The sequence below is a fragment of the Pristiophorus japonicus genome, chromosome 9 (assembly GCF_044704955.1).
Source record: "Pristiophorus japonicus isolate sPriJap1 chromosome 9, sPriJap1.hap1, whole genome shotgun sequence".
NCBI lineage: Eukaryota > Metazoa > Chordata > Chondrichthyes > Pristiophoridae > Pristiophorus > Pristiophorus japonicus.
Genome location: NC_091985.1, coordinates 76,546,028 through 76,570,592, shown reverse-complemented (window position 1 = coordinate 76,570,592; position 24,565 = coordinate 76,546,028). Strand labels below are relative to the sequence as shown.

The 24,565-nt window shown below is 40.5% G+C and overlaps 1 protein-coding gene across 6 annotated transcripts in view; it reads left to right on the top strand.

Annotated features, from left to right (window-relative positions):
* Positions 1-24,565, top strand: part of rps6kc1 (ribosomal protein S6 kinase polypeptide 1) — a 221,421-nt gene that overhangs the window by 189,691 nt on the left and 7,165 nt on the right. For 5 of the 6 annotated variants that reach the window (XM_070889471.1, XM_070889475.1, XM_070889473.1 and 2 more), the window contains 3 exons: positions 3,139-3,271; positions 11,787-13,553; positions 13,840-13,929. In XM_070889471.1, coding sequence (XP_070745572.1) covers positions 3,139-3,271; positions 11,787-13,553; positions 13,840-13,929 — 1,990 coding nt within the window. Of the gene's footprint in view, positions 1-3,138; positions 3,272-11,786; positions 13,554-13,839; positions 13,930-16,032; positions 16,192-24,565 lie in introns of all 6 variants that reach the window. The other variant, XR_011595014.1, reaches the window with a different exon arrangement.

The window sequence follows — 24,565 nt, the reverse complement described above, 5'->3', positions numbered from 1 at the left end:
GGGAAGAATGTTCCCGATGTTGGGGAAGTCCAGAACCAGGGGATAAGTGGTAGGCCATTTAGGACTGAGATGAGGAGAAACTTCTTCACACAGAGAGTTGTTAACCTGTGGAATTCCCTACCGCAGAGAGTTGTTGATGCCAGTTCATTGGATATATTCAAGAGGGAGTTAGATAAGGCCCTTATGGCTAAAGGGATCAAGGGGTATGGAGAGAAAGTGGGAAAGGGGTACTGAGGGAATGATCAGCCATGATCTTATTGAATGGTGGTGCAGGCTCGAAGGGCCTACTCCTGCACCTAATTTCTATGTTTCGACGTCCACCTGGGAGAACAGACAGGGCCTCAGTTTAACACCTCCAACAGTGCAGCACTCCCTCAGTACCGCACTGGAGTTTCAGCCTAGATTTTTGTGCTCAAGTCTCTGGAGTGGGACTTGAACCCACGACCTTCTGACTCTGAAGCACTTTGGGACACCCTTGGGTTGTGAAAGGCACTATATAAATGTATGTTCTTTATTTAATGTAACTTGTGTATGACATAAGGCAGTGGAGTAAGTTCTAAAACTAAAACTCCATTGGGTTATATTTTGCTTTGTTTGAAAAGTTAGCGAATTCTGTTAAACTGGGGAGATTTATAATAAAAGTATTTTTTCTTTAATTCTACACACAACAAAATATTATCCATTGTATTTATAAGAAAGGAACTCAGGATAAACATTTAACTGAATCAAGCATAAGTTGGATAATTTATTTTTTTGCATGGGTGAAGGTGGAAGTGAGACCTAGTTAAAGTATTGCCCTTTCACCTGTCGAACACAGATTTAAATGCAGCTCAGGCAGATGGGATAGAAGCCTTGTTTCTATCTCTGTCTCTCCCTTCTTGACAGCTGTTATCCTAAGTGAAATCAGTTTGGGCAGTCTCAACCCATTCCCAGCAGCACAAAACTGCCCATAATTCATCACTAATTGACACTAATTGGGCAATCTCATACAAAGATGCCATAAGGATGACTGGTTTGAGCAGTGTAAATGTCATGCTAGTGAGGTAGGTGGTAATCTTCTGAATTTGGGAATTAGGTGTGTTATTGTAGCAAACTGTAGGGAGCTCTGGACTCTTTTCAACTTGCGCTGCACTTTGCGCTCAATGAGACTAAAATAAATCTTCCCCCACCCCCGCCCATTCTTTGTCTTGGTAACTCAATCTACATGGCATTTTTGTGCTGTGGTAGATTACCAAATTGTCAGTAACAAAATGAAATAATGTTGGTTCACTCATGTTCGATCACTTTTAATGTGTAGTCAAGCAAAATCCCAATGAATGCATAGTGCCTTGGTCAAAATGGTTGTGTTCGTTTTAGGATTCAGTTGACTAAGTATTTGGAATAGCAGTAGATTTCCAGCATGTTTCCAAACTGGCTTCCTAAAATCATAGTTACCTTTTATTGCTGAATGAAACCCTCCATGCATGTGTGTGTGTATGTGTACAAATATTTGTTATGTATTTATATTTATTATTATGTTTACCCCTCCACCTTTTCATCATCTCATCTCCATAAAGTGGCGGCCTAGATATTCCGCAAAGCCATTATGCTGGCAGACGTGCAATAGGTTGGGAGTTCCATCCACTGCAGATTTTCTGGAGTCTGGGCACTGCACGTTTTTGCCATGCTCCCTGGCTTTTACTACGATGCTCATCTATCTGGTGGTGGTTGAGAGAGTAAAATGGCTGCGGCAGGGTTGGCTGGTGGCATTGTTTAAAAGTTTAAAAACATACGGGCCTAGAAATTGCACTGTGCAGCACCCATTTCTAAGGAGCTGCACGGACAGCTAAGGCCTCAAAATGGTGGGCAGGAAGTGCACACACATTTCCAGCTGTAAGTGCACCACCCTCCATATTGGGTAAGGACAAATAACAGGCTTCCTTTACCTATACCTGAAGCAGGTGTTGGTCCCTTTGCATATGCAAATAAGGGGCCTAACACCGCCTTCTGATCCCCTCTCCCAGATTCGTTTGCCCGGAGGCAGCCAGCGCCGTTGTGGGCTGCATCAGGGAAATCAGTCCTAGTGATTGCCTACAACATAGAAGATAAATAAATTAACCAAATGTGGAGCCGGGAGGAGCGAGTGTTCCTCCCGATGGCCCATGCTCCCAACCCCTGACCGCCCACATTTAACCACCCTCCCAATTTCCCACACTCCTGACCCCGATATCCAATCGCCCACGCTCCCGACCCCAACCTCTGATTGCTCACGTTCTCGAACCCAACAGCCCACGCTCCTGTCTCCCGATCATCCATAATGCTGACCCCCAATCAATTATGATTTCGGCCCCAAGCACCAATATCTTGCCCCCATGACTCCAGGCTCCCTGATCTGATCGCGACACCCAGCCCCCATGACTCCAGATACCCTGACCTGATCCCGGCCCCTGGCTCCTGAGACTTCGTGCTCACGACCCCTCAGCCCTGATCCCAGTACTCTGCGTTGACTCGTCCCCCCCATTGCTGACCCGACCCCCAGGCCCTCTCACCTAAGGGACCGAGAGTAGATTTTGCTCCAGTCTTTGCCGCAGGGCTGCATTACAATGAGGTCAAAGGCCCAATATTGGGGCTGCCTCAGACCTCAACGTTCAGGCAAAGGGATTGTTCCCTGCGAGCTCCCAAATATCTAGACCATGAACTTAGTCATACACATTTTTTAAATTAAATTGTCTTTAAATAAGAATCTATTAATCAGTACTTTTATGCGTTAATGAAACTTAAATTGATAAAACTCATAACATGCTTGCACAGTCTACAGCCTGAAAAATCACACCAACCTTTGGTTAACCTGTGTAGTTTTCTGAGAAAAATAGCGTAAGTATTATTCTGATGACTTAGTTGAGAAAGAGATTAATAAAAACATTGACCCATGTAATTGATTTTAATGGCAGCTCAGTGCCATCCTCAGTGTATTGGCTAGCAGCCAAATGCCATCAGTTAGGCCTTGGGGAGCTTAGGGCACCGAGCGGAAGATGAAGAGGACTAACTGGTTTTCCAAAGCACAGAATAGCACAAATAGATTAGTCTAGTGGATAAGTGCGGAGCACAGCATGTTCTAAAGCAGCAGAGGGTACAACTGACCTTTCCGTTCTCTGTCAGAGTCTGAGGAAAAGCAGCGAGTGCAGCAGGAACAGAAAGACCATCATTCCCCACTGTGTGCCCAACATGGTGCAACTGAAGAAGCAAATCATCTCTGAAGACTCCATCTTTCTTTTGCTGCAGTATGCAGAAGGTGTGTGTTGGTCTTTATTTTATTAAATTTAAGAAGATTTGCTAACTCACCTTTAACTTACCATTCAAATTAGTAGATTCCTTACAAAAACAATCTGTCGAGTGTTTTGTATGGAAGAAACCAGGGTGCATTATTGCAACATATACCATCAAGGGATGACATTGCTTCTTGTAGGGCATCCCAAGTGAGACAACATCATTGCAGCTATTTTGTGTTCTGTAGGTGCGATGTTTAACTGCACAGACTTCAACAAATAAATAAGAGTTTTGAAATGTATGCAATTTGATCAATCTGTCCCCAAAATGCTACGAATTCTGGGTCAATTGAAATTTTCAGGACCCGAAATTGATAGATTTTTGTTAGGTAAAGGCATCACGGGATATGGAACAAAGGCAGGTAAATGGAGTGGAGTTAAGTTGATCTGTAGATCAGCCATGGCTAATAGAATGATGGAAGAGGCTCAAGGGGCTAAATGGCCGCTTCATGTCCTATGTCCTATGTTCAGTTATTCAATAAATTTCACCCTTGTGCAACAATTGAATATTTCAAAAGATACTAACTTATGTAAAAGCTTTACTGTCAATAGGAAAAATCATAATATTGCTCACACAATTCCTGTGACAATTTAGGAATTGTCAGGTCTTTAAAAACATTTTAATTGAATCAATTTTCCATTGAAAGCTTTTTACATGAAGATGGATCCAATCTTGTGTACAAGGAATGCTCTACTGATCATTTGCTAATGCAGGCACTAAATAAGCCCGAGTTAGAATGCCATGAAATTTTGTCCAGATTAAACACACATTTTAATATTTTTCTTTAAAAGATAAATTAAATTCTCTTTACATGTGTGTATGTATTCAACTGCTTCAGGAATAGTAAGAAATAAGAAAGAAATAATTTGCAATTAAATGGTAATGCTAGAGAACAATAATATTTTGCATCATCGCCACTTCAGACACTGCTATGGTAAAGGTGCTATTCAAATACAATTTCTCATTAACCTCAAAATTATACCAAAAACCAAAACCCCCAAAATTCAACCCTGTCAGAATGTGATTTATTCCACAAAAAAATACATGCATGCCTTATTCAAAATTATTGATAAAAGCACAAAATGACTGCAAAGTAATTAACAGCAATGATAACATTAGGGATACTTTCACTGTAAAATACTCCCCAAATTGGGTAATGTGGGGAAAAAAATCACCCAGATCTCTTACTTCTTAAGGATATTCCTAGATCGTTGTGTTTCACTCCCAGCGGAGACCTATTTTAGCTTTCTGCTCTCAGCAGGGAGGCCCTCACCTGACCTCCATGGTGGATCATCAGTCAGTAGTTATATTGGAAATCCCGCAGATCGGCATCACTCCTGACCTGGACTACTTTGGGGTGGGGAGAGGGATAGTGGAGGGTTGGTGGCATCCAAGCTGGGAAAATTAGTACTGGTATAGTAGTGAACATTTTATATTCAGTTTAAATTGTATATTTAACCTTTACATTCCAAACACAAGTCATTTATTACCAATATTCGCTATAGTGTGCTTGACTAAGATCTGACGTTCATATCATACAGACTCCCATTCAGCATCCTGTTTTCACATTTTTGGGAGGGAGAATAGAAATGCACTTACTGTGCGGTTACAGTGTGCATTAAATGAGCAATGTAATTGTAGACCCATGCCATTTTCAGAAGAGTAGACCCTCCAATTTTTAGTGAAGCTAAAAATCTGTTTGTTGTTTTTTTTTGTCTTTTTCTTTCTTGTCTTCTCTTCTCTCTTGAAGCCATTGACTTCTTGCTGGAGCATGCTTCTGGTATTTCTCCAATTTCCATTATTCATGTGAGAACCTTGACAGTACCACTCCAGTGCAAGGAACACCATAAACACGCTATGTAAATGCAAGTTGCTGTTGCTGATCCTGTCCTTCCTGCGTCCACACATGCACTTCCAGCAGTGGTCGTGGGAACAGCCTTTTTAAGTGTGTTAATATGTCCGAGTTCCATAATTGCCGAGTTAATGCGGCTCTGCTTTTTGGCAAGAGGGAAACAAATTCATTAAAAAAGTACCATATATTTAAAAAAAACAAGTGACACCATGCACATCTACAAGAATCAGTTCTAATCTATGTATTGCCATTTATTATGTAATCTAAAACCCAAGATTAGCTGAACCAGGGAGTAGTGATTAGGTGATGCCATGCTTGGATTTTAAAAGCCTGAAGATGTAGGAGGAAGGAACAGCTGAAGGAGGTCCTGAGAAAGAATGAACCAGGGTAGGAGATTGTGTAATGAGTCTTGAATTTGTTTGGTAAATTCAGATAATCTGTTTAAATACTATTGTGTTAACACAAGTTAATCTTCAAATGCATGCGTGCACATATATTAGTTGCGCTAATGAACATTCAATGCAGAAGGCTCATTGAGCCATGTGCCATTGATAAACGACCAATGCACTGTGTATGGCTGAATTGCTGAGTAGAATCTGAGAGTCTAAACTCTGCTCTCAGCAGCAGTGTCACTCATGCCTCAAGAAGATCTGTTGCTAATCAGTTTTATTTTTCAAATGTTACGTAATTTTATCACTATATTGTACATCTCGTATAAACTTTGAGTGATCTGAAAAGGAATTTTCCTGAAGCTCTATTACAATTCAATATGTGAATCACAGGAGTTAAATAAAGATCTCTTTATTGCTTTGCAATATATGGATCTATTTTTACATTGTGCATACATCCTATTATACAAAAATATTTTAATGAATATCCACTTTACAGAAGAGCTTACTTGCGATTTATCTATGTTAGACAGTACTATTTCCTATGCTTTGGCCATATTGTGGAGTAAAATTATTTTTGAGTTGACCAATTTGCTAACTGTATTGGTGGAGTATTGGAGCACCATTCAGACAAGGCAGATTTGAATCCTAGTCTCATTTAACAGTCAAATACAAAGATACTCTAGAGCTGAGTGTTCCTATTCTAGTCTGGTATGTTCAAACCTGTTGGATATAGCACGTCATGGTAACAGTGTATTTTTGTTAGTGGAGGAAGAACTAATGTAAAGTGGTATCCCGTACTACAAAGCACGTGGGCTGGAACTTGCTGGAGCAGGGCATCTCACTGTTAAATAAACTGTTTTCTGCACCCTTGAGCTTAACATTTTTTGCACTGTAAGTTGCTGGAAGTATGAGCTGATAACAGCATGGCAAGGACAGCAGGACATCTGGGCCCTCAGTGAACAGCAGAACCAACAGTGTATCTCCTTAACTGGAAAAAACTCTCTACTGACTCTCTCACAACTGCACTTATCAACTCCCAACTGTCGAGCCTTTGGTCTTCCATTCACCATGATATTTCTGCAGCCACCGATCTGCTCAATCACACCCTCATCACCACCTTTCATATCCTAGTCCCCGTTAAAACAATTACTCTCTCTCTCACCCTGGCCGTTCCCCCTGGTACAGACCTGACCTTCGCTCCTTTAAGTCCAAGGAACGCAGACTTTAACGGATATGGCGGACAACTGGTTTAGCCATTCACCGCTAGATGTGGCTGGACCATATAAAGCACGATTGGATCATGCTCTTACCTGCCAAAATCACTCACTATTCCAGAATCACTGGAATGTAAAGATAAACCTCGGCTTCTATTCTCCAATGCTAACCGTCTTTTTAAACCCCTCTCCCCAGTCTCCGCCCTCACCTCCGACAATAAGTGTGAGGAGCTCATGGACTTCTTTGTCTCTAAGATTGAGACCATGTGTTCGGCGGCCTCTGCCTCTTCCCTTCCTTCCTCTAGCCCACCGGGCCAAACTTCCTCGAAGGAAGCCCCCTGCCCTATCCCTGACCTCATGTCTATCTCCAGTTTCTCTCCAATCTCCCTTCATGACCTTTCCAAGCTCACCCTGTCCATGAGACCCACTTCCTGCTCCCTTGACCCTATTCCCAGCAAACTGCTGACCACCCAACTTCCTTTTCTAGCTCCTCTGTTAGCTGACATTGTTAATGATTCTCTCTCCTTGGGTACTGTTTTCTGCCCCCCCCCCCCTCCCACTCAAATCTGCCGTCATCAGCCCTCATCGTTACCTCTGGTGTCTCCCAAGGATCTATCCTTGGGCTCCTCCTATTTTTCATCTACATGTTGCCCCTTGGCGACATCATCCAGAAACACAGCGTCAGTTTCTATATGTATGCTGATAACACCCAGCTCTACCTCACAACCACTTCTCTCGAACCTTCCACGGTCTCTAAATTGTCAGATGGCTTGTCCGACATCTAGGATGAGTAGAAATTTTCTCCAATTGAATATTCAGAAGATCAAAACCATTGTTTTCGGTCTCTGCCACAAACTCCGTTCCCTCGCCACTGACTCCATCTCTCTCCCCAACTTCTGCCTTGAGGTTGAACCAGACTGTTCGAAACCTTGGTGTCATATTTGACCATGAAATGAGCATTTGACCACCTATCTGCAGCATAACTAAAACTGCCTATTTCCACCTCCATAACATCGTCCGTCTCAGCTCTTGCCTTAGCTCATCTGCTGCTGAAGCCCTCATCCATGCCTTTGTTACCTCTAAACTTGACTATTCCAATGCACTCCTGGCTGGCCTCCCACATTCTACTCTACGTAAACTAGACGTGATCCAAAACCCAGCCGCCCGTGTTCTAACTCACACCCAGTCCCGCTCACCCATGACCCCTGTGTTCGTTGACCTAATTGGCCTCCGGTTAAGCAACACCTCGATCAAAATTCTCATCCTTGTTTTCAAATCCCTCCATGTCCTCGCCCCTCCCTATCTCTGTAATCTCCTTTAGCCGAGATATCTGCGATCTTCTAATTCTGCCCTCCTGAGCATCCCTGATTATAATCGCTCAACCATTGGTGGTCATGCCTTCTGTTGCCTAGGCCCCAAGCTATGGAACTCCCTGCCTAAACCTTTCCACCTCTCTTTCCTCCTTCAAGATGCTCCTTAAAACATACCTATTTGATCAAACTTTTGGTCACCTGCGCTGATTTCTACTTATGCGACTCGGTGTCAAATTTTTATCACATATTACTCCTGTGAAGTGCCTTGAGACATTTCAATACGTTAAAGGCACTTTATAAATACAAGTTGTTGTCAACTAACACGATTTAAGAATTGAGAACGAAACAGAGGAATGATGGAGAGAGGGTGAATGTGAGAGAAAGAGAAATAAAGAGATGGGCGAAAAGATTTAATTGAGAAAGAAAAAAGAAACAGAAAGGAAAAGTTAAAAAATTGATATTTTAAAGATCTACAAGAACAATTTACCACCTGACGGAATGAAATACCACAGATTAAATTGTTCAATTTCTGGGCGAGAGAGGTTGACTGCATTAACAATTATCACATTAAAAGGGTACTTACACTCTTAATTGCCAGACTTAACTTTCTGTGGCCAATTAATGTGCAAATCCAGCAAGTTCTTAAAAATAACAGGAAGGCAAAGGGCGAGGTGCTGTTTGTGTAAAGCAAACGACAGAGTGGTGTAAATTGACCAGCCAAGATCTGAGGATTTGCACTTCACACTGTATCTCTAACCCCTGAACTTGCTAGCCAATTTACATACCTCTTTGATCAAACGTCAAGATCTGGCCCATTGTCTTTAGTTATCGTCTGATACAGAACACCTTCGATGGTACCCAGGAAAAACTCTCAGCCCAGCATATGTTGCTCTCCCAGGAGAACAGTGTGGAGGCAGAAAGGCTTTGAAGGAATAAATAGAAGTTTAAAAAAAAACTCCTAATGTCTCGTGTGATAAAACTACCAAATATTATAAGCACTCTACACATGAGGACCTGGACATTTGGAATGAAGTCTTTAGTTTTAGCAAAACCTTACAAAGGCACTGTTTGATATGCAGGAAGCTGTGATGTGCACTTGGGTTGAAAGTAGTAATTAAATCATTACAATTCAAGCACTTAGAGGAATATTAAGTAAAGGCTGGCAGTTTATACCTGCATTCCAGTCTGGCACAGTAAACACAATCAATTGAACACGATAATAACCCTAGTTGTTCATGTAGGCTGCTGTTATTTGTACAGATGCTCAACATGATTTTAGTACCTTAGTGAAGCAGATAATAATAGGCTTTCCAGAACAAAATATTTTAGATACATTAACATGATTAAAGTTAGCACATTGTTTGCACTTATATTTCATATATAAATGATGTTGATTTGTATAAAGTTGCGTGCACCCGTGATTCTTTGAAACATTTCTGAGAAACAGCTTCTTCAATAGATTGTAATGGACACAAGATATTTCTAAAAGAGTATTTCTTTTTAATGTTGGTTCTCTTACTCATTATTACAGGAACATTTTAAATGTCATTTATTGAAGTATTCAGATTGATTCTTTATGTAAAGATACAGGCATGCCCAGTTGTAGATGTTAAATGTTTGTTGAGCCTGTTATTTGTGATCGGGCTGCAGCGAGAGAAGAACTCATCTTCTCACACCCCAAGTGAAACATCCTGTCACATGTGCAGCTGCTGAATTTCCCAGCATGCTATTTGCAATGATGTGATTCTGCCCAGAAGGTATTGCATGAAATGACGTTCCCTCTAGTGATACAACATTACAGCCTAGAAATTGGCCTCCTTAGCGCCTCCCGTTATCGCCTCCGGAATGTGATAATGGGGCGCTAACCACTTACTGACCGGGCGCGGCGAGATGAACGACTCCCGTTAAATTTGACAGGAGATTGGCGGCAGCGGTAGGATGTTACGCCCCGATCTCCTTTGCCCGGAGATGGGGATATAATCGCCATGCGCATTGCCCCGGTAGCGTCCCAGACCCAAACTTCGGTTCCGATCCCTGCAGCATCGCCAGGCAAAAACACTGCAGCTGCAGGAGGCATTCATCGGGAGTTCGGGGGCGATGCTTAAAGGCGAGGTGACCAAGGTAAGTACTGTAATAATATTTCTGCAATGTTGTAAGTTGATTTTTGTCAAACCTCTTCCAATCCCAATCAATCAGCCCAGCACTCTCTGTAGGTGATTGGGCTGGATCGCGCCTGCTGTTGGGGACCAGGTAAGTTTTTTTTCCTTGCAGAGTCTGCAGCGATGACCCTTCCCTTTCAGGGAGGGAAAATGTCTCTGAACACAGCAGCCCCGCCCCACTTGCTCCAGGAAGGAAGTGACGTGCTTGATTTAGTGCTACAACAGGGAGTCGGGATAAATGGGTCAATTTCCAGTTGACAAACAGTAACTAGTAGGGTGCCACAGGGGCCTCAACTATTTACAATCTATATTAATGATTTAGATGAACAGACCGAGTGTAATGTAACCAAGTTTGCTGATGATACAAAAATGGGTGGGAAAGCAAATTGTGAGGAGGACACAAAAAATCTGCAAAGGAATATAGACAGGCTAAGTGAGAGGACAAAAATTTGGCAGAGGAGTATAACGTGGGAAAATGTGAGGTTATCCACTTTGGCAGAAAAAATAGAAAAGCAAATTATTATTTAAATGGAGAAAAATTGCAAAGTGCTGCAGTACAGAGGGACCTGGGGGTCCTTGTGCATGAAACGCAAAAGGCTAGTGTGCAGTTACAGCAAGCAATCAGGAAGGTAAATGGAATGTTGGCCATTATTGCAAGGGGGATAGAGTATAAAAGCAGAGACGTGGTGAGGCCACACCCAGAGTATTGCGTACAGTTTTGCTCTCCGTATTTAAGGAAGGATATACTTACATTGGAGGCTGTTCAAAGAAGAATCACTAGGCTGATTCTGGAGATGTCTTATGAGGATAGGTTGAGTAGGTTAGGTCTATACTCATTGGAGTTCAGAAGAATGAGAAGCGATCTTATCGAAACTTATAAGATAATGAGGGGGCTCGACAAGGTGGATACAGAGAGGATATTTTCACTCATAGGAGAAACTAAAACTAAGGGACATAGTCGTAGAATAAGGGCCTGCCCATTTAAAACTGAGATGGGGAGGAATTTTTTCTCGAGGGTTGTAAATCTATGGAATTCTCTGCCCCGAGCTGTGGAGGCTGGGTCATTGAATATATTTAAGGTGGAGATAAGATAGATTTTTGAGCAATCAAAGAATAAACGGTTATGGGGAGCGGGCAGGGAAGTGGAGCTGAGTCCATGATCAGATCAGCCATGATCTTACTAAATGGCGGAGCAGGCTCGAGAGGCCAAATGGCCTACTCCTGCTCCTATTTCTTATGTTATGTTCCTGGAGCACAAACCCTGAATTTTTTTTTTCTTTACAGCTAATCTTTTCAACTTTTAAAAATTAGCGCCCCAAACAGGGCGTTCCCGAATTTCTCCCCTTACATTGTTACAGTGTACATTGCTCTCTACATGATATGGTTAAAAACACTTGGGCAGTATTGTACTAAGTTGGTATTTTTTTTAATGGTAGGAATAAGTAAGCAGAGTTGTCATTCATGGATAGTGAATCAAAAAAAACCTGTAAAATAAATTGTCAGAAATGTTGTTTATTTTTACTAATTATTGTTCTTTTTTGTGAACTTAGGGGGTAAACTGTGGTCCTATGTATGCAAATTCCTCCAGAAAAGATCTGAGGAAAGTTTTGAATCTCCTGACTTGGGCAAGCATGGTCCTAAAACAGTCACTGCACACGGTAGTTTTACCATGGACCAGTCAAGCACTGAAGGCATGGGCAGCAGTGTAGGCTCGGGGGGAAGTGACCTTGGAAACATGCTTCAAGGCCTGCCTTTGAAGAGCAACCAAACTTCAAGTTCACAGGATGATAGTAGTGCTCCAGATGAAGATATGCAAGACAATTCACATGAACTGTTAGGATCACCATCATCTGGCTCTGAAACAGTTGAAGAAGAATGTACTCATAGCTATCTTACATTGTGCCATGAATATGAACAGGAGAAAAAAGAGCCTGATAGTCTGTCTTCTGAAACCTTTCCAACAGTTTGTGAAGATGTACCTGAAAGTTCCACGGACATGGGAATGATCTCCCGGTCACATTCCCTTCTTAGTAACGACAGTCTTTGTTCCCCTGCTACAAATCAAGAGCTTCGGTTCTTCACAGAGGACATTAACACTGAAGTCTTTAGTCCTACAAAAACCTCTGAGTCTCTAAATCTGTCCAAAAATAGTCCGATGGAATTTTTCAGAATCGATAGCAAGGATAGTGCAAATGAACTCGTAAGTCTTGACCTAGCAGAAAAATTCCTAAATGTAAAAACGGAGTCAGCACCAATTTTTAATCTGGTATCTGAAGTGGACAGTAACGAGAACAATTTTGATGCCAGCAACATGAAACTGGAGTCAGTCGTCTTTTTGGCTCTAGATACTTGCAGCAGAGGATCCTCAAATGATTCTGTACCAGTTATATCCTTTCAGGATGCAGCAGGTGGGGATACAAGCAGCTGTGAGGAGGGTAAACCTGATCTATTAATCAATTTACCAGGTGTTTCACAGGACGGTGAGGCAGGTGGACTGGTTTTATCTGATAAATGCAGTGTGACTAACACTGATAATTCAGAGAATAGACTCTATGAAAAACCTGACGTTTTACAAATTAATTATAATATTGATCATTGCATGAATTCTCAAGGAACACTGGAACAGATTTTACTCGAGGAAGATAGCTCTTGTGATGAAAGCCTAGATAGTACCTCAACACAACAGTTACACCTTTCTGAGAATAGAAAGGAACAAGACCTGTACAAGCAAATCAATGCCAGCATGCCTGTTGAGAAAGAAGAACTTAATTCATTGTTTGCCATCACCCATGCTGAAAATATGCCATCATTTATGACTGTTGCATCTTGTAGCACCTCAGACTTGGCACACATCCACAGAAATCTAAACCCTATTCCTCAACGACATGACCGAGTCAGTCCTTGTGGTACAGATTCAGGTGAAGATAGTTCAATTTATTCTGATCACAAAGAAGCTTCCCTAACTATGAAAGAAAAAATTACAGATGAAAAAGATATTTCAGATGAAGAGCAAACATTTGGAGAACCCACAGAGAGCTGTGACCAAGAAACACAAGTCAGTGTCCCACATTTTGAGAACGTAAGTGAAAAGGCAATGGCAGAAAGCCACATTGCCACAAGAACAGATGGAGATAAGTTAGTATCACACATGTTTAAAGAGCTAGAAGAAAGTTTTGTGCAAGCTTCTAATGCTCACATTCCTGAGAGCTGCATTCAGCATTGGGCAGCAGAGATAGCTGTAGCCCTTGATGCACTTCATCGAGAAGGAATCATATGCCAGGATTTGAACCCAAACAACATCTTGCTGAATGACAAAGGTCAGGAACTTTTGCAAATGCATTTTTTTCCTAATATCTTTTGCTGTTGCTTACTTGCTTCCAATTAAGTGAGTAGGTGTTTCATCCTATAATTAGTATCTTCATTTCCTGTCTGAAGCCTCATTTCCAGTGCAGTGAATTCACCCACAGTAATAGCTTCTAGTGCTTAATGATGCCATTATTCTTAATGATACTGTTTTTTAGCTACAAAAGAATAATTACAGTTCACTTCTACAGAAAATGTAGGAAAAAATTGTTTTGATTTCTCATGTCATTTTGTTTTTAGGACACATTCAACTAACGTATTTTAGCAGATGGAGTGAGGTTGATGATTCCTATGACAGCAGTGCCATAGAGAAAATGTACTGCGCCCCAGGTTAGAACACTTAGTTGCATATAAAGTACTTTGTTAGCCTTCTCTTCTGTGCATTATGCAGCCCACATACCTTTCTTTATGTGTGTCATCCATTTGGTATGCAAAGCATTTCTTTGCAATTAAAAAGTGTGACATGGGTAGAATTTACTATTTTCCAAAAAGCATTTGCTGCTTATGTAAATTTATATTGAATGGGCATTTTATAATTTAAAACAAAACTGTACTCATAGCTTCCTGGAAAATAAAATTGCAAGACGCGGGGTGGGGGGTGGGGGAGAACAATTATATACTGTGCTTAAAATTAAGTTGTCGTTAAATCAAAGAGAAAAACAAAACAATCATTTTTAATTAATCGCTTTGAGGCACTAATTCCTCTTGCTGTTAAGAAGCTGTATCAATCCTTCCTGTATAGGTTAGGCCCAAATGAAACAAATTTCATGTTGAAAGCAGAGGCCAATTTTGAAATCTTAAGATAATCAGTTGGGTGTGAGGGATTGCTTTTTGTGGGAAATTAAGTGGGGTAGGGGTAGCCTATGAGGGCAACTGCAGCTAGTGGGGGCTAAGGGAATGGATTGGAAGCCAGTGGCTGGATGGAAAATGGGAAATACAGCCAGTGGCAAGTGGGGAAAGGGGTCAAAAACTTTGTTTATTGGGGGAGTTTGGTCAAAAACTTGCTCAGTGGGGGATTGGAGACCTTTTGGTATGGGGTGATGTGGGATCTTTATCAATTGAAGCGTTGGGGAGGGTTATTTAAGAGGTTGATGGTTGTGAATTCTGTGTGTTTGGTTTGGGCTTGACACTTAACTTTAGTCTGATGACACTAATTAATTGGTCACATGATGTTTTGTTTTCAGTGCCACCTACAGGTTCAATATGTTGAGAATCTTGGATTACATAGGTTACACAGCACAGAAACAGGCTATTCGGCCCAACCAGTCTATGCCGGTGTTTATGCTCCACTCAAGACGACTCCTGTCTTTCCTCATCTAACCCTACCAGCATAACACTCTATTCCTTTCTCGTATGCTTATCTAACCACTCCTTAAATGCATCTATACTATCACCTATAATATAAGTACTTAATTTACTGTAAGGCGCTATGAGACATGAAAGGCGCTATATAAATGCAAGTCAGTCTCCTTTCCTCCTTCCCTTCCTCCCTCCCTTCCCACCAGTTATTGGGGTCATTTTGACTTTGGGTGATAGTGTAAAATGGGCAATATGGAATCAGCTGTCTGTTCTTCATCTCTCCCGATTTTTATTTCTATTCACATTAATGGAAAAAAAATTGGGAGAGATGTATAATGGGTGGCTGATACGAAATTACATTTGTCTAAAGTCAAAATGACCCCCATTGTTTTTCATCTGTAATTGATGTGTGAGGTGGAAAGAGGTATTGGCACACACAACTGTAGATCAACAATTAAAAATGGAGACTAATACATGTTTCAGGTTGTTGTGGATAAATAAAACATTTAGAAACAAACTAAAATTGAAGAGGAGGACATACAAGGCCTTAGATATAAAACTAAGAAGCTCTTCTACAAATATCTTAGTAAAAATAATTTTTAAATATGAGTGGCACTTGAGAGAGGAGGATAGTGAGTGAGGAGAGTACAAACAGAAATTGGTGGGGACACTTAAGTACTTTACAAAAGAGGATATTGGGGAGGAGGTAAATCCTGAATTGGCTAAATGTGAGATGAGAGATGATATAATCAAAAGAAAATGATTGAGAAGTTAGTTATGCTAAAAGAGAAAAAGTGCCAAGATCTGATGATAACACCCAAAGATGCTGAAGGAAATGGGGAAGCAATAGTAGACTACTTAGAAATTAAATTGCAGGCTTCTGCTGAGTGTGGTGTGTGCTGGAGAACGGCTAATGTGGTAACCATTTTCTCTCCCTGTCCCTGGCATCTATCTGAGGCTGAACCTGACTGTTCGCAACTTTGGTGTCATATTTGACCCTGAAATGAGCTTTCGGCCACATATCTGCGGCATAGCTAAAACCACCTATTTCCACCTCTGTAACATTGCCCGCCTCCGCCCCTGCCTCAGCTCTTCTGCTGCTGAAACCCTCATCCATGCCTTTGTTACCTCTAGACTTGACTATTCCAACGGACTCCTGGCTGGCCTCCCACATGTAAGGGGAAAACGGGAAGGCTTCTCCTTCCATGAGTGGGCCCCCTGATATAGAGGGTCGACGCTCGCCCCAACCTACGTAACAGCCCCTGGAGTTAGCAGACAGAGATGAATGGCAAGGTATAACGATCTTTTATTATGAACGTCCGGGAACACTTCTCATCACAGCCGCCTGTGAGTGGAGATGCTCTCCGAACAGCACAATCATACAACTTTTATACGTTTCAAAAACCCCTCCGTTCCCTGGTAAGACCTCGCTAGATCTCTAGTTGGACTACCTTATCAGTGCTACTTCTCTAATTGGACTACCTTATTAGTGCTACTTTGGATTGACAGGCCAAGACCCTCGTGACCACCTTAGGCCGTGACTAGAATGACTTCATTAGGTCAGAATTTGTTGATTCTCCTTGATGCCCATGAGTCTGCCTTGAGCCTCTTCGCAAGGTCTTATCAATGTCTTGTTTAGGTTCTCACATCGTATCCTGTCAGAATATTATTGAATTGATAACTTCTGGAGCCTTGGTACTGGAATGTACAAGGCCAAAGAGAGGCCTTTTACCTCCTTATGGGTCGGTGCAGGAACCAGCACTTTAACCCTTGTCCCGCTGGTATCCCTAATGCTAAATTTCTCTTACATACCCTTTGTAAACTTGAGGTCATCCAAAACTTGGGTGTCCATGTCCTAACTTGCACCAAGTCCTACTCACCCATCATCCCTGTGCTCGCTGATCTACATTGGCTCCCAGTTAAGCAACGCCTTGATTTCAAAATTCTTATCATTGTTTTCAAATCCCTCCATGGTATCGCCCCTCCCTATCTTTGTAATCTCCTTCAGCCTCACAACCTCCCCCTCTGCCCCCCCCCCCCCCACCACCATGATATTTGCACTCCCCAAATTCTGCCCTCTTGAGCATCCCTGATTATAATCGCACAACCTCCGGAATTCCCTCCCTAAACCTCACTACCTCTCTTTCCTCCTCTAAGACGCTCCTTCTGACCTACCTCTTTGACCAAGCTTTTGGTCATCTGCCGTAATTTCTTCTTATGTGGCTCGGTGTCAGATTTTTGTCTTATAACACTAATGCGAATTGTCTTGGGACGTTTCACTGTGTTAAAGGCGCTATATAAATACAAGTAGTTGTTATTTTCAAAAAAGTAGTAGTATAACATCTGTGGTATGTAAAATTTTGGAATCTTTAATTAAAATGAAACTACTAAATATCTAGATGAAGAGAAAATAGTTAGAAGCACCCAACAGAGATTTTAGCAAGGAAGATTATGCTTAATAAATCTAAGACAATTCTTTGAGAAGATGACAAATATGGTAGATGGGGAAATGCATTGGATGTTGTGTATATTGGCTTAATTAGGGAAAGGTAACAAATTGGATTAAAAACTCCTTAGAAGGGAAGAATTTAAAAAGTAGGAGGTAAAGGCAGTTGATGGGAGTGTAAAATCGGGCAGGGGTGTAATACTGTGCATGTTGTATGATAGGAAGGATAAACACTCTCAATAATAACAGTATATGATAGAAAGCGCATTTTACTTAGAATGAATACTTCCCCTTTTTCACAGAGAAGGAGTTTTATGAGATGTACATTATAAAATAAAATCTCAGATGCCAATGCGAAGAAATGTATCAATCTTTATTTTTCTTTTGCATAATTATTTGTACCATGCATGGTGAATCACTTTGAGCAAAGGGATTAAGAATGCTATTTTATGGAACAAAAAAAGAAAATGCTAGAAACACTCAGTATCTGTAGAATGACCAAACACTTAGACTGAGTTTGCATACTCAAAACATTAACTTGGTCTTACTCTTCTCTCCAGATCTCCGCTGAATGTTTCTAGCAATTTCTGTTTTTGTTTCAGATTTTCAACATTTGTAGCATTTTGCTTTTTGCTATTTTATGGTATTGAGGTGGGGAACAATTTTCTTTTAATTTATCTAATAGTTTTCCTCACACCTCTGTTAATTTTAGAATGACTCTATTTTCATATGTTTAGATTTAGCATTTAAAGCAATGCTCCCTCAAATGGTGAAAATAATTCACCAGATTAAGATGTTATATGCATTAGAGAATTGAATTTGTTCATTTTCTCATTAGATTCTTTAAATTGAGGTGCTGAACCAAATAAAACTTAGCAGCATGATACTGTTTCTCATACAAAAGCAAAATACTGAGGATGCTGAAATCTGAAATAATAATAAAATGCTGGAAATGCTCAGCATTTGTGAAGAGAGAAACAGAGTTAACATTTCAGGTCGGTGACCTTCCGTCAGAACTGGATAAAGTTAGAGATGTAACAGATTTAAACTAAGTGCAGGGGGAGGGGAGGAAAGAACAAAAGGAAGGCAGGAGTGATTTTGTCATTTAATCACTCCTGCTTTCCATCCTATTACAGACCTTCCCTTTTGTTCTTTCCTCCCCTCCCCCTTTCCCTGCCCCTGCACTTGTTTCAAATCTGTTACATCTCTTAACTTTTTCCTCTCTTCACAGATGCTGCCTGATCTGCTGAGTATTTCCAACATTTTCTGTTTTTATTTTATACTGTTTCTCATCACTGTTTTTGTTAACTGTTCAAAACGTAATCTGAAAAATTATAGCATATGGATGGCTTCTCTGACCATTTATTCTTAATTTAGTCTTCATATAGGTGCATTTGTGCTCGAACAAGATGGATAGCACGCTTGTGTTTGCAGTAACATTTTCTTTGCTATGTATAACCAGTAAAACATAACCAGTTGCACTTTGTTGCATTATTTTGCTGATTTTATTTGCTTTCCTTCCCTCCCAATTGATTACCTCTTATTCTTCCCCCTCCTTAAAACTTCTTCCTCACTTGTGTGCATTGTGCTATTTTTGTGCTGAAAGGTATCAAGGATTCTGTTTGTTCTATCAGTAGGAAGGCTGAGTAAAGTGATAAGATAAGAACAAAAAATACAGTAAAGTAATTCAGGAATGTTAGTACTGAGAATTAATTTGGGTTGCATTTATTCACATGGCTAATGGGCCTATTATTCATATTTGCTTTACAGTATTTTGTTCAACCTGTAGGTGCTATACATTTTATACTCCATTCGACTGTCCCATGTAATATCAGTTGTGATTTCACTTTAAAACTAAACGGTCTGATTGTTAGCAGTACTATTTCCTGAGAGCCACGCAACCTTCACCTGTGCAGGTACAGGTGGATTGAAACTGATTTAGAGAGAGGATTTTTTTTCTCTGACAACTGGTGAGGACAGCTAAATGGGGCCTTTCCTTGCTGTCGACCATGACAGTGTGTTAGCATGAATCAGACACAACAGTCAAATATTTTTATGGAGAGAGCTGTAATAATAGCAAGCAACCTGCAGGAGATGTCATGCACCACTGATGAAATTCCTGTCAGCAATACACACAAATGATGTTCACAGAAAAGAACAGTTGGCACAACAGCTTTCAAGTAAATTATTGACTGGACAGAAGAAGTTACAGATTGACTCGGGATTAAATACTTAAGTGCAGAAGGCCCATTAACTCCGTGACTTGCCCTGATGAGAGTATTGAAACGTCCCCAGTTGCAGCATTAATTCTGATTGCTGCAATGGTATATTTTTTTAAATACCGGTGTACACTGAAATCAGATCCATGGAAACTTGAGGGAATAGTGTTCAAATCCACCATGTAGATTTATTTAATAAATTTCTTCTTAAAGCATTTATATATTTGAAATACAAATGTTGGAAAGGGAAAATAAGACCGTGTAAGAGAATAAAAGTTGCAATTTTGTAAGACTAAGTTTGCTCTATCTATAGATTCTGACACTAGGTTCTTGTTCTATGTAAGTTTCTAAATATGTTTTCCACTCCTCCCTTTAAATTATTATTTTACAAATGACAGCATATCTCAGTAATCTAAGGTGACCTTATACCCTTTTGTCTTGTATCCTGTACTATTAATAACTTGTTAATGACCCACATTCACATAACAAAAACCTTCAGATGGGTGTTATCAGCCCGTTCATAAAAGATGAGAATACACTGATATGCCTATTATTTCAGAGGTATCTATCCTCATAACTCGGATTTTACCTGGTGAAGTGCTATTCAGCTACTGAATAAATTAGCTTTATTTATAAATCATTGTTTTACAGATTTTTTTCTTTAAAGAAATGGCATGCATTTATATTTTCCACTGTTAAAAGAAACCTAGCATAACACATTTTCAACTATCTAGTGGGTAGTATTCAGATTTTTTTTAAAATGGTTTATCAGAAGCCTATCACAATTATTCTTGTTAGCTTGTAGATCAGATGGAGTGACAGGTAGGATACTGTTAGTGTGCTGCCTGGGAAAAGGGATCAGGTGGAAAGTAAGTAGAATTAATAACACAGACTGATCACTCTACCAACACTCAAAATGGCAGGTAAAAGGAGTGTTGGTTTGCTTAAAATTAATGAAAAATACTCTTTTAAAAATAAATCTTAGAATTGAAATATTAATGATTTTACCACCAACAACAGCAACTGTGGCTTCCCACTTGCTGAACAGCAAGTGTTGCAGAGCAATTTCATACACGAGCCAAGCTTTGCATCATTTAATAATGGTGAAACGTGAATTCCTGATAGCAATATTGTTCCCTTTCTGACATTCATATACATTTGAGTACAATATTCACCTCTCCGGACAAAGAAATCTCCATCCTATTGCTTAAAGCCTTGCCTACAACAAGAGTAAGTAGTCCCTTTCTTCTCTTCAAATGAAGACTGCTCCAATTTGTACAAATATCCATACACCGCCACTTTATTTTGACCTAACTGTTGTTTCACTAATTCTCGCTTCAATACCGTAACAATTGAAAATATAAGGGCCAATGTCGGCCTCGCCATGTTTGTGCCCCAAAGCAGGGCAGTAGTAGTTGGGAAATGTCAGGAGGATTTGGTCCCGTTCTCTTTCCTCTGGTTTATGGGGCACTCAATTTTCTGGTGGAGGGATTTTGCTGGTACAGAGAGCTCCCATTCACAGAAAGGAGGGAGGTACATTAATCTATGTAAATGGGAGCAGCGATGGGACAAAGTTCATTTTGCATCTTGTGGGTATGGTGGATGCCGAATCTCCAGGATACTCATGGAAACCTAGCTGGAGTAGGAACTCTTCTGAAAATCAAACTGTTAGAAATAAATAGAGCTTTATGTTTAGTTTGCCTGAAAGGTAGTGGAAGGGAGCTAAATTAAAAATGGAATATTATTTGGTGGGGGGAAAGGAGAGAGATCAAAGAGGTACTAACAAATTTGAATGTGTAGTAGCCTTTGAATTAAGAGACAACTTCATCTTTCGTCCCTTGCCAGCAGCCTGCTGGAGATCTTCCATGTTGGGACTAAAAGTTGGAAGGGAGCTGCTGAACTACGGTATGCTTTCTTGTCGGTGCTGAATTTTTAATCGCTGAACTACAGCATTGACATCCAGAATCTGGAAAGATGCCATTTTACATTACCCTCAAACTATCCATGTACACCAGCTGAATTGCTCTTTTCTGGCTTCCAGGTCCAACACAGTGGGTCTCCATTCAAGACTTCTATTTCAATGGGATTGAAGTCCTTGGACAAGCTGAAAGAGCTTAAAACAAATACATGTCCAGGCATAGATGGTATTTGAAGAAGATTTGTGAGGCACTAACAATCATTATGAGGGTGTCCATGACTACTGGGGAGGTACCAGTAGATTGGAAACAGGCTACTGTGGTGCCCATATTCAAAAGTGTTTACAGAACAGACACCGGAAACCACAGACTCATTAGTCTTACTTCAGTGCTGTGTAAAATAATGGAATAAACTTGAGGATTATCTGTACGACAATAACCTAATATACAACAGTCGCCAGAGCTTTAGATGGGGAAGATCCTGCCTGATCAATACCATTTCTTTGAGGGGGTGACAACTCAAGTGGACTGTGGTAAACCCTACGATGTGTACTTAAGACTTCCAAAAGGCATTTGATAAACTTCAGTCTGAAAGATTACTATTTAAGCTGAAAGCTGTGGGGATTGAGAGCAAAACCTGGATATGGATAATTAACTGACGGGTAGAAAACAAGAAGTACTGGTTATGCAATAATGTTACGGTGTGTGTGGAGGGGGAGCACTTAGGACTTGGTATTGGGACCACTGCTGTTTCTAACTTTATATCGATGACTTGGATCCAGAAACTCAATGCAAATCGGTTAAACTTAAAATGGTAATGAAATTGCAGAAGACAGCCCAGAAACAACAGAATGAGCTAATCAAAATATGAGTAGACTAAACAATGGCAGATGAAATTTAATGCATACAAGTGTAAAGTATTGCACATAGGAAGGAAAAATGGAATACATACACACTTCAAGAATGGTGTTGAAATAGCTACGCTGAAATAGCTGAAGCTGAAGCTGAATGGGACCGAGGAGTCTTAATAGATTCAATGCTGCTCATGTCCATCCAGTGCAGGACAGCAGTCAACAAAATCAATAAAATGTTGAACAATGTAACTAAAACAGCAGAATACAAATTGGCGGAAGTTGTGATAAAATTGTACAGTGTTCTGGTCGGACTGCATCTTGAATACTGTATCCAGATTCTGGTTGCCGAAAAATGAGGGGGACAATCAAGCGCCAGAGGCAGTGCAGAGAAAAGCTGTGAGACTGATCCTGAGTATCAGGGGTCCCAGTTATGAGAAAAGGCTGCAGAGTCTTGTTCTTTTCAGCCTGCATAGGAGGTGTCTAAGGAGGTAGAGTTATACAAGATGGTATGGAAATGGTTAAATTAAACTGAAAATAGGATAAGGTCACAGTTTTAAACTACAGATACAACGTCAGAATTCCGACAACCTTGGGACCGAGACCTGCTGGTTTTCAGATTCTCCACTCCTCGCCTCCCGCCCCCCCCCCCCCCCCCCCCCCCCGCCGATCCTCCGCTCCTCGCCGCCCGCGCCCCTCCCCCGGTGCTGTGTTTTGTACCGGTTTCTTCATCCTTTGCCACCGGATGTCGCCATTTTGGCTGCCTCAAAAATGTCGTCCAATTTTCGGACAATTCCGATTTTCGGCCAGCCGGATTCGAGACGTTGTACCTGTAGTAAGAAGTAACTTTGGGAGTGATATCAGGTGGTTCTTCTTCACACAGGGTGATCAACATCTGGAATGGATTTCTGAATTGAGTTTTAAGAAAAAACAGTGGGGGTGCGAAAGTAGTGTGTTCTTGATGGATGAATTAAGATGGGCTTTACATAAGAGAAGAGCAGAAATTTCTCCCAATAGTTAGATTGATACAGTTGTTACCAGTTTGTTTTTTCCATGTTTTATAGAAGTTTTTCATATTAAACGTCCTTCATTGCACAGTAATGATTTCCCTTTAACATACACAATTAAAATTACAATCACTAAAAACTGAGATTAATGACCTTTGTATCTACTGTTGTAATTCATCTCCCTATGACGTGGGGCTTTAAATAATGACACCAAACCAGCTTTTCTGATGTTATCCACAATCACCATTTAAATAAAATATTTTAAAATAAGATTGCAATTAATAAATCTATAATAGCTTTATTCTTTCCTTTCTTGTTTAGCAATAGGAGTGGATTGTGAGACTTGCTCTTTATTTAAACTATAGGGAAGTTGCTGTGAAGGAGAGGGGATGTTCTTTAAAATTATTTTTTAAGAACAATAGATTTTCTGCTTCTCTGAAATGAATAGCTGTTCTTCCTTTACTTGAATTAGACAAAATAGATAATTTGAGTTGTGTGTGGTGCAAAAGAAATAATAAAGATCTCTTTTAGTCTCTGTGACCTTGTTTGATGTAGACACTTTTGGGGAAGCAACAGTATCTTATTGGGAAGTGTGTAGTTTCTTCCTTTGCATCAAAACATTTTTCTTAAGGACAGGTGGAACTCCTTCATCTGAAAACGGAACCGCCCTCACCATGCCTATAATTGAGAAATGTTTTACTTCAACAACAATCTTCCTCTTTCAGAGCTGACATTGAATTTTTTTTGGCTCCTACTCAAACTTTCATTTATATAATACACCCACTGGCAAATGTACTTCAATAATGGGACTGTGTTACTTAACCCATTCACACCTATGAATTTCAGGAATTTCCTATAGCCTCCGTGGGCCCTTGCTCTTGGTGTTTTTTTTAATTATATTAATATTGAGGTCTCATGAAATACATCAACATGCCAGTGCTGTAGGCAAGCTCTGTGCTGATCAGTTAGTTTTGTCATTGAGAATTCAATCAAAATCATGAATTCAAGTTTATTCAATGTCTTGTCATCAGTACATTTCCAGAAATGAAAACCATTCAAATATAAATGAAAAGAATGAATAATTAAAGCCATTTTGCTGAAACCAATAGTGAGTTCTGATGATGGTACATGGAGGGCACTTGATTTTGGCAAGTTACTGAACACAGCAGTATGAAGGAACTGAATTATATACAGCTGAAATAACATGTTGGCTAACCTCCTGTACGTT